This window comes from Hippocampus zosterae, chromosome 5, assembly GCF_025434085.1.
Source record: "Hippocampus zosterae strain Florida chromosome 5, ASM2543408v3, whole genome shotgun sequence".
Taxonomy (NCBI): domain Eukaryota; kingdom Metazoa; phylum Chordata; class Actinopteri; order Syngnathiformes; family Syngnathidae; genus Hippocampus; species Hippocampus zosterae.
Window position 1 is genome coordinate 15,987,909 of NC_067455.1, and position 11,314 is coordinate 15,999,222.

Sequence of the window (11,314 nt, forward strand, 5' to 3'; positions counted from 1 at the left end):
ATAAATACGTTTGAAATGGGTCAATATAGACAAAATAACTCCTCCACCATGTTCCTGTCAAAATGTTTAAAAAAAAGAAAAGTCCTCAGATTGTTTTAATATTAATATGACATTTGTCAAAATATTATAGAACATGTTGCCCGACCTTTCAAAAACATATGGAACTTGTCATTCAAAGCTGGTGTCAAAAATGCATGTTATGCATGCATATTATGTAGTATATTTTTTTCTTCTTTACTACCCCCCCCCCCAATTTTGCTGCTGTAAATGTCCCCAATGTGGGACAAATAATGGTTATCTTATCATATCATAAGCGTACATGCATTTGTATACTTGTGTAGGCCTTTAATGTTGACTTTTTTCCTTTTCTCGGATTGAGATCAGCTAAATGAATGATCTATTATTATATTAATATCAAACAAGTTACAATTCACAAAGTATAAGGGGTAGGACTAGATTGATGTTTTACTTTTTCCTACTTCCTTTGAACATCTACATTGTGCTGAATGATGACTTTTTTTTCTTTTAAGTTTTTTTTAACTTCCCTTGACTCCCTGCCAAATTTCTGCTATATGTTTGTATGTTCAATAAACAAACAAACAAAAACAAGTGACAACACAAGATGCTGGCAGTGTGTCGCCTTAATCAGATCAAACTGGAACATTTCCGTCAATTTGTTCATGGGAATATTATAACCGTGAGAATTTTCATTGTATTTACCAGCATTACCCACATTTTAAGACAAATCAGTAGGATTTGTGTATTGTATTTTTATCAAAGTTATTTTTGGTAGGTTACACATTCTTTTGTCTCATCACATAATATGCTCTTTGATTATTAATATTTTTTTTCATCCATTCATCAGTTTGATACATTTGACGCATATTCCAGTCCCCGCTTTACTGATGCCTTAAATTCGACAAAAGTCATCTTATTTCATGGGTGAACAAAACTGCATCCAAAAACGTAAGCAAGGATGAACATAAGAAACCCCTTGGCGGCGAAACAGTTTGAGTTTAGTCCAGTTTATAGTGCTGACTGCAGTCGCAAGATGTGGCAGCGCAGTGAGCAGCACACAGTGGCCCCAACATCTGTCTGCTGGTGTCTTTTCACTTCAGGGCAAAACACACTTCCATAATGGCGTGTGAAGCAGCAGTTGCCAGAGCAACTGGGCAGCCTGAAGGTCAGGTTTTCCCTCTCTATTCAGTGACAGCTGACTTAAAGGTCATTTGGTCACAATCTGTTAAATGCAAGCTTTTGCCAACGGGGCTGGAATGACCAGCGACAAACCTAGTTTTCTCCCTTTGCCATCACTGCGCTCCTATGAGTCGCAGAAAGTCCCTTATTGACTTTCCACCAGACTGAAATGTATTGAGGATACTCAAGCATTTGTCTTCTCAAGTGGCGCATAATATCATTACAAGTCATTAATCTGTCTGTATCATCTCCCACCAGAGGCGAAAATCACGCTATGCAGAGCTTGACTTTGAGGTAATTTTAGTCTCTTTTATTCATACACAGAGCTTCGATTAGTCTCTTTTGTATTATAATCTGTTGATGTTTGCAAACATTTGTTATTCACTGTTAGGTATGGAACGTAATTAGAGAGATTAGAGATGACTAAGAATAGGGCGAAGTGGAATTGATGGGCATCTGTGCTATTTCCTTTGTGCGTAATGTACAATCTTCTTGTGTAGAAGATAATGCACACCCGGAAACGCCACCAGGACATGTTTCAGGACCTGAACAGGAAGATTCACAATGCAGACATGGATGTAGAGTCTTCACCTGTTGATGCCAAAGCTACTAAAAGATGGAGCGTGTCCTCTGCCGGCAGCGACAAGACCAACATAAGTGTAAAGAGTTTGACTTTATTCTGTTCTACACCCCACCCCTCTAACCATGTTCTCCTTTGACCTAATACAAGCGAAAATCTGAAACGTGAGTGGAGTTTTCTCTTGAAGTCAGATTCAGTGAGTTTTCACGTCAACTCAATTGATTAGTTTGCTGTTGAGGAGCTTTACAGGCCCGCACGAAGCTGTGACTGCAAACTGGCTTATTGTGCTGTTGTCCCATCTTTCATTTTTTTCTGGTTTCCCCCCGCCCCTTTCTTCCAAGTGTTTGTCATTGTCATTTTAACTTATTTGTTCCCATGCTGTAAGAAAACATTGACTGCATGTTGATTATAATTATGTGTGTTATTATCCCTGGGGTGGGGAGATCAAGTTTCCTTTCATGCGAGTAGAAATGATTGGAATTGCAACCATGTTTTGATAAGTAATCTGTCATCTTCATTTCACTTTAGAATTTCATTATCAAGGGTAAACACCAGTTCTATGTGTACTGTCGTGGAATTATGGACAGATTGGTAAATAAGTGCAAGGAGGCAAGGGGTGTCACCCATTAAAATTTCTACAGTGACCATTTAATAGTAATAATCAATATCAATATTATTATTACATAAGCTAGTGAAAAGTTCCGAGGGAACCTTCATCCGGTCCTTTTTTTTGTCTTTAATGTCCACTAATTGTAATTACCAGAAGACTGTATTTCGTCTGTTGAACTATTTAATGCAGGGGTCACCAACATGGTGCCCACGGTCGCCAGGTAGCCCACCAAGGACCACATCAGTAGTCCACGGGGCTATTCGAAAAATAGGTCAGGACATTATGATTTTCTGGAAATGTTATCCGAGTGATCAATTGAAAATGTGAACAATCGAAGAGATTTATTGAAATGTGTAGCATATTGCTATTTATCTGTTTCCTAATTATTGTGAGAAATAATTAACACAATCAGTGTCTTGGCATAAAAGAATGTCATAATTTGGGCTGGATTATTCATTGTATTCATTATACACGGATTATTCATTCGATTACTTGGTTGGTTAATCGCCCTGCCTCTTATTTCAAGGCAAAAATTTGGGGTCAATAAATGGCATGGGGTCTGCCAAGTTCATGTGACTGCTGGACTCCTAGTTGAAACCAGACTCTTAACTGGTTTCAACTAGAAATGTGTGCAAGGGTATAAATAGATAGGAAGATGCGCTGAGACTGGAGAAAAGGTCACCGTAACATCACATCCTAGCTCCAGTCACCTATCTACTACTGTGCCAAAGATGCCTAATCTAACACGAGATAAAACAGCTGCCAAGCTCGAACTGCCATATTTGTGTTGACTGATGAAGCCTGCCCAGATCTCAGATGACACCTCTTTTATGACCCTGAAAATAGTCATATTGTTTAATAGGAGGTCATTCCAAAGGGAGGGGCTGGCAATGGAAAAGTCTCGAACCCAGGTGTCCCTAACCACTGGTCCCCGGATCGGTACCGGATTGCGACCTATTTGGTACCAGGCAGCACAGAGACAGACCAATATCTTTTTGTTATGTTTTTGTTTTTGCTGGGCAACAGTCATACACACCATCCCCATCCAATACCACCCAGCCCTTACCTTCCAAATGGCCATGTAAATAGGGCTGGGCGATTATAATATTGTGATTTGTGATATTACGTGACCAGTGGCCAGCTGTGAGCATATTTACACCATTACGGCCAATTATGCCAGAAATATGTGCAAATTTAGCGGATCGAACTCCCCATTCCAACATTGGTTTACAAGTTGAAGTAAAAATAATCTGCTAATAAATGAAAGAAGAAGCAGTACACAGAAAGTAATCGTAACAAATTGATGACACATACTGGTACATCTAAACGTGCAGCTGATGAGTGGCCATGACTTCCGAAAATGAAACTGCTTTGACAAGAGCAGTTCCTCCCCTGGCGGTATCTCTAGAGGACCATGGTGGAGGACACTGTTGTGTGTGGGATGTTGTCAAAAACAAGACAATACAAGAAATCTCTTGAAGTATTTGAACAAGTAGCACCCAAGTGACCAAGTGGAAAGCATGAAAATGCGAGTTTGCACAGCCTAGTCACTCATAACTTGCCGGCAACTACCGGATGAAAGCAGGAATCAATTGTGTCATCTTTTGATTCATCGTGTTTGCAAGTAGCAATGATGCCAACACGATCTATAGGATCATAACTTAAAAATGATCATGTTTACATTTAAAACGTATTCATTATTCCTGATTGGTCCATTTTTAATTAGTTTACTGTGTTATTTTATGTGTTCTACATTTGCTGTACTGTTGAAAGAATGAAAAATGTGTTTAAATATTTAATTACTCTATAATTATGTTTGTTGTCAGTACCATTGCTTTAAAATTGAAATGCGATGGGGGGGGGGGGGGGGGGAATGGTTGTCAGTCCACGAACAGCTTGTAGTCAACCCACCTGATCCGTAGCACAAAAAAGGTTGGGGACCACTGCTCTCACCCCTCTGAACCTCCACTTAGTCCGACAGTACCTTGTACTCAGGATATAGCATGCAGTTCCCAAATGATCTTATTTATTAAGACGAAAAACACCAAACATATCTGACCCTATGTAAGTAAATGGTTTTGACCCTCTTGGCAGCAATAACTAAATCAAACAATTCAATCTTTCTCGTAACACTGTAAGAAATTTGTCCCAATCTTCTTGCAAAATTGTTTTAGCTCAATCATTACTCAGCAGAAACTGTTCCCCTCAGGTCATACCACAGCCTTTCTCTACATTTAAGTCTAGACATCAACTTGGCCACTCCAAAACCTTGATTTTGTTTATTTAGCCAGTCAGAGGCGGACTTGCTAGTATGTTTGAGCTTGTGATGCTGCATCCCTGAGCACTTGACCTTGCGGGCACGAACTGATAGCTGATCTATCACCTCAAGGATTTTTTTGCGAGACAATAGAATTCATTATTCCCTTCATCATAGCAAGTCGTCCGTGTGCTGAAAGAGCCAATTAGCACTCTGCCACCACTGTGTTTCATTGTCGAAGATGTTCTTTTTATCAAATATAGTGTTATTTTACGCCAACCGTAATGGTGAGACAAGCTATTTTCTTTTCTTATTCTTTTTTTTTTTTTTTTTTTTAACTAGGAACACTGCCATGGATGCCATTTTTGCCCACTTTCTTTCTTTTGGTTGAGTCATGATGACTGACCTTAACTGAGGTCAGATCCGCCTTCGTGCGCCTACAACGCCATCTGTGGGGTCGGCGCGAGATCTCGGCAGTGACAAAGGGGCGTGTCTACCAGGCGATCGTGCGGACCATCCTGCTTTATGGCTGTGAGACTTGGCCTATTAGAGTCGCTGACCAGCGCAAGCTGGAAGTCTTTGATCACGATTGCGTCCGCCGTATTCTCCGCCGCCGCCGATCGGACCGGGTCCCCACTGCTGACCTTCGTCGCTGCCTGCACCTTAGCCCCTTACCTGCAACGCCGACTCCATTGGTTCGGGCATGCGGCACGCCACCAGGAGGGCTAGTTGATCAGGGATGTTCTCCTTCCTGCTCCTTTGCCAGCCTGGCGCAAGCGGCGTGGTGGACAAGTCAAGACCTGGGCCACCACGATGAAAGAAGACCTCGCGTATCTTTCCGGCCCCTTGGTGGTGGGTCTGAGACGGTGGAACCAGGACTGGCTGAAGCTGTCGGTTGGCCTGGCACAGGATCGCCGCGCTTGGGCCGCCATGATCAGGGATATCGTGCGCGCCAAAGAAGAAGCCGGTTCAACCCGCCCAGGGTGAAGGCCGTTGCAAACAAACAAAAACAAAACAACCTTAACTGAGGTCCAGTGAGGCCTGCAGTTCTTTGGATGTCATTCTGGATTCTTTTGTGACCTGCTGGATGAGTCATTGTTGCACCTTTGGAGTCATTTAAGTTGATTATTCCCGAGAAGGTTCACCACTGTTCTGAGTGTGGTTTGCTAGAATTCCCAAAGCCTTTGGAAAGGGCTTTGAAATCTTTTCCAGACTGACTGGCTCGAGATCACTCACTTCGGCCTACGTGTTGCCACTCTAATTGAACTGTGGTTAAATATAGTTAACTTGTGATTGAATGGCAGTGGGGATTTAGGTGAGGAAGACATGAGAGAAAAAGGTGGGTAGATGTTCATAGGAAAGAAGTTGGTGATTTGCTAAGGTTATTGGTTGCTTTGAATGTGAAGAGCAGGATTTCATCCATAATGTGGTGAGTAATTTGCAAATGAGTTGCTGTAAAAACAGGTGTGACCGGTGTGAGGGGACCTTGAGAGTGTGCAATCTGAGTTTTGGAACAACTGCATTTGTTCTGCTAGAGTCAATGAGTAAATCAGTGAGAAGTGAGTGACAGTAATCAAGAGTGCATGTGACTAATGTATGGTAATATTTTTTAGTGAGTGTTGGGTTCTTAGATTTTTTTTTTTAAACTATGAAGCTAAAAACTATAAAAGTTGAATTGAAAGCACGTCAATTAAGATATCATTGGTTTCAATTTGTTGTGTTGGGGTTTACAATCTCAAATATGAAAAACCTCAATCCAAGGTAAGTGAGAAAAAAAAAAATAATCTGGATTTAAAAGCAGTTACACTCTGGGCTGACTTCACTGCTATTGGCAGCGTTCATCTGCATGCAGCATAACAACTAAATGCAGCTTCGCCATGTTTACTTTAAAATCCGGGATTGCAGATCTCGGAGGTCTACTGGGTTTACATTCAATGAGCATGAATTTGACGTATACACAAGCCAAACGATTCAATGATTTATAGACAAGTAGCAAAATTTTCAAATCTATTCTACACATCTTTGTGAGCCAGTGTAAAGCCTTTAGAACTGAAGTGATGTGATATATGATCCCTTTGCTCTGGTCAGAACCCAAGCTAAAGTGTTTTGAATGAGCTGCAGCTCATTCAATACGCTTTTCAATGCAATAATCAATTACCGGTATACTGGAGATAAAAGAATGTATATGTTTCTCCTGGTCTGCTTGAGCCTGCAACAATTCAGTATGGAGATGTTTTTAATCTGGTGAAAATCTGTTTGGTGATTGATTTTCTATGATTGCTGAAAGTCAGGCCCGAGTTTATTTGAACCTCAAGATTTTGGACACTCCGTCTTTGATTTGTAATGACAGTGACTCCAGGTGTTTTCTAACAGAAATCCTCCTCTATTATTTGCCGAAAACAATTACCCCTGTAATTGTTTATTTGCGCTAGACAGTGACACGGCACATTAATTGAACTGCATTTGGGACACAATGATGAATATAGCTGTGATTTGCATAGCAATGTTAGCCAACATTGGCTTTCTGACATTGGCTTTATGAAGCGTTTGACCCAAAGGTAACAAACTAAAAAAAAGGGCGTCCAAGGACTGACTCTTTTCATGGCCATTTGATCAGATTCAAATGGAGGATTTCCAGTATCTTGAGGTCTTGTTCATGACAGAGGAAAGAATGAAACAAGAGATCGACAGGCGGATCGGTGCAGCCTCTGCAGTGATGCGGACTTTGTGTTGGTCTGTCAGGGTGAAAAAGGCATTGATCCACAAGGCGAAGCTCTCAATTTACTGGTCGATCCACATTCCCACCCTAACCTGTGGTCATGAACTGTGAGTTGTGACTGAAAGAACAAGATCCCGGATCCTTGGATGTCCAGGCTCTCACCTCGAGATAAAGTGAGAATTTTGGTCATCTGGGAAGAACTTAGACTCCAACCACTGCTCCTCCGCATTGAGAGGAGCCAAATGCCCCGGCCAGGAGCTGGCTGGGGCATCTGTTTAGGATTCCCCCATGATGCCTTCCTGGTGAGGTGTTTTGGGCACGTCCCATTGGGAGTAGGCCCCGGGGAAGACCCAGGACATTTTAGAGGGAGTCTGTCCTGGGAATTCCTCGGCATCTCCCCAGAAGAGCTGGATGAAGTGGCTGGGACGAGGAAACTCTCAACTTCTCTGCTAAAGCTGCTGCCAGTATGCCCCGACCGTAGATAAGCAGAAGTAAATGGATGGATGGACAAAAAAAAGAAAAGCTCCTTCACTGAATTCAAGTTAGATTACACTGACAGTCATAAAACATGGTAGCACCACAATATGGGGATGTTTCTCTTGCATTGGTGCCCTTGAAATGGGTGTTTTAACAAGACAACAACTGCAAACACACAACATAATGTTATTGAGTAGCCAATCCAATCTCCACACATTAGTCCAACCGAGAACTTGTGAGTTGATGTAAAAATGCTGAGGAATTGTGGAATGTTGTTCAATCTTCCTCGGCTGGAATACCAGAATTTGGTCGACTCCATGTAACACAGATTTCAAGCAGCTCTCAGGAACTGTTGTATACTGTACACAGTATCACTTCCGTAGTTTGGCAACTATTTTTTATTTGATACCTTGAATGTTTAGGTTAAAAAAACAGCTCTGTAGCTGTTTTCCACCTCTTCACGGGAATGATACCATTTTTTTCCCTCTTTTTATTTTGAAATTAAAACATTTCCATGTATGGAAATAAAACCTACTATGGAATTTTGTTGAAGAATTTGTGCTCTGTTGATTACATGCCACACAATTGTATATCTCAAGAAAATACTATATAATCATAAAAATAATAATTAGCAAATGTGTTCTCTTTCTGTTATTAGGATAAGCAGCAGACTCCAAGTAAGAGGGTGTGGGAGGGCATTCAAAAGACCCACTCACCTCCATCTTGGGGAAGAAAAGACCTGGCAACAGCAGTGACCTCCCCTTTGGAGATGCAGACGGTAGAGTGGGAGAAGACAAGTGCAACTATTCCTTTGGTAGGCCAGGATATCATGGACCTGCAAACGGAGGTGTGATAAATAAGGCGTATTTCCTTGCGTAACCTTTCACTTCACTCTTGGACAAATAAGGAACATGTCACATGTACTGGATGAGTTCTACTGCAAATGTGAGGAAAAAGGAGAGTAAAAAAAGACACTAAATGCAGGACATTTCCATACGAGAACTGCTGTCATGATGTCTTTGTATGTTGTTTCATTTACTGTTTTGACCGTGTTTTCATCAGACACGAACTGCCTCCCTGAATATGGACATGAGTACCAAACTGCTTACGGGGGAGGGACGGTTTGGTCGGACATTTAGTGACTCCATTGTGTATCATACACAAAGGCTATGACTTGTTGTCTAGTATGTATTTAATGGTTGTAATGTAATTAGTCATGTCTTCTTTCTATCCATTCAGTCTTATTACGTCACTGTTGCACTCTCTTTCTCTAAATCAGCACTGCTGTTTTACATGGCTCAAATGTTTTTTTCCTCAACATCAGTGATAAATTGAAATATCAAGAATAGTTTGAGGACAGACTGCCAAGCGCCCGCTGCTATGCTCCTTAAGTCAATCCCTTCGCCTGCACAAATCACCCATATCCTTCTGGCTCCGACATTTTTTTTCCACACTAGCACGGTTGGCACTGGTGAGACAAGTTGAAGGGGAATGTGGATGAAAACAAAATCAAGCGTCCAAAAGGAGAATTGCCTTCTCCTCGAATTATTCCTCTGCTGAAATTATAGCAGGCTTTGACATCTAATTGGGCTTCGACCACAATTCCACCCCTGAGGATCGGGGATAGCTCACATCTACACTCAACTGTGTGGCATTTGTTGACAACGACAAGCAGGCAGGCTTCGTGTTGCTAAAATTCCATTTTTAAAATTGGTCTGAAAAAGGAATATCTATGTTGAATAATTAAAAATAGGTATGTGGCTCAAGATATGAATATACAGTCTACCGTATGTTGTGATACATAAAAGGAACATGAAAGCACAAGGCTCATTTGGAGTCACGATGTACAGCATTGTAATTATATGACAGAGTTCTACAGAGTGCATTTCAGCGTTTAAATATATTTCATACTCTGCTTTTGAAGAGTCATTATTAAATATCAAAAGAAGTATTACGATATCCTTCTTTTCCCTTTCCTGTCTTTTCAGGATACTGGACTATATGCGTGTTCTGTATCACAATGTAACCTGCGTGTTTTTATACCACAACCATTTACTCTTGGATCTCCTCACTGTTGTCCCGTTCTCTAATCTGCTCGATCGCCAGCCTTTCTCACAGAGCCCTCGCACCTCTCCTAACTTGCCTTTTTATTTTATCTGGGGTCTTCTGTTTGCTAATGTACAGTTTTCAGAGCACAAAGTGAATGTGTCTTATTTCTAATTAAAAAAAATGTATATCTACTTTAACCAAAGCAGGTATTGTGAATTTAGTTCTGTTGTTAGAGAAATACTGTTTTTTTTTGTTTCGAGTGACAATAGAAATGCATTGATTTACTGTGCATGTATTTAGTACATATTCAGTACAGTATGTATATTTAAATCAAAAAGCCAGCTCGCTATACGTTTTTGTAATTGCTGTATAAAAGCAAACCTAAGAAGCGGTTTGCAAAAATGTTAAAGACTAGAACAACATAATTCACTCTGAAGTAATTGCCACACACGGGTGTGGTTACTACGCTCAGTGCAACATTTCAAAAGAAAAAAAATGCACAGAAGAAGAACAAAAGAAATCGTCTGATAAAAACTAAATTTAGCGGAATTAAAAGTATAAGGGGCACCCTTATACTTATGCTACTTCTGTCGCCTCTCGTTTACCATTTCAAAGGTTCTCAACTCACTTAGAATCCGTCATGCACATGTGAAAAGCTCTGTAAAGTGCCATTGCCGTTTTTATGAAATTTCAACAGTTTAAATTGGAAATCAAGTAAAAACAAATTTTTTAATACTATTATGTGTTCCATGCACCCCCATTAATCGAAACACAGTATTTTGATTATAATTGGATTTGTGAATTATGAATTAAGCAGCGAAATCCACCCATTTTTTGTTGCTGTGTTTTTTAAATCTATTTCAAGGGGCGGCCATTTTGCCACTTGCTGTCAACTGAAAATGACATCAAAGTGCCTGAGGGCACATCACATGACCAAACCCCCCAAAACAGGTGAGCCCTTTGGCCACAGACTTATGTATCATGAATTAACCCCTCATGGCTGGCGCCAGAGGGCAGGCATCTTACAATGCGACTTCTATTCATTTTTCATTGAAAACAATGTTATCTATAATATAATATAATATAATATAATATAATATATAATATAATAATATAATGAACATTCGGCAAGCCTCCTCACTGCCCATCTTCAAAATGCGCCTCAAAACCCACTTGTATTCTTTGGCGTTCGACTCAGCATGATTTTACTGCTTGGTGCTTTCTACCGCCTTTATTACCATTTCGTCTTACTTTTTATTGTGTATGTTAAATCGCTCCATGTACAGCACTTTGTATGCAGCAATGGCTGTTTGAAGGTGCTCTATAAATACTGTTGACTGGACTTGACTTATCTATTTGGACACATTTTTTCCTGATGGCCTTTATTTCATATCGTTCTGAAAACAATGTAGGCGAATCTATGTG

General features: G+C 40.6%; 1 protein-coding gene across 9 annotated transcripts in view; it reads left to right on the forward strand.

Annotated features, from left to right (window-relative positions):
- Window positions 1-9,799, forward strand: part of adgrb1a (adhesion G protein-coupled receptor B1a) — a 132,329-nt gene extending 122,530 nt beyond the window's left edge. For 7 of the 9 annotated variants that reach the window (XM_052066402.1, XM_052066407.1, XM_052066405.1 and 4 more), the window contains 3 exons: window positions 1,456-1,491; window positions 1,698-1,856; window positions 8,499-9,799. In XM_052066402.1, the coding sequence (XP_051922362.1) occupies window positions 1,456-1,491; window positions 1,698-1,856; window positions 8,499-8,693 (390 nt within the window). In that variant the 3' untranslated portion in view covers window positions 8,694-9,799. The remainder of the gene's footprint in view (window positions 1-1,455; window positions 1,492-1,697; window positions 1,857-8,498) is intronic. The other 2 variants (XM_052066404.1, XM_052066409.1) reach the window with 2 other exon arrangements.
- The last annotated feature ends 1,515 nt before the right edge of the window (window positions 9,800-11,314 follow it).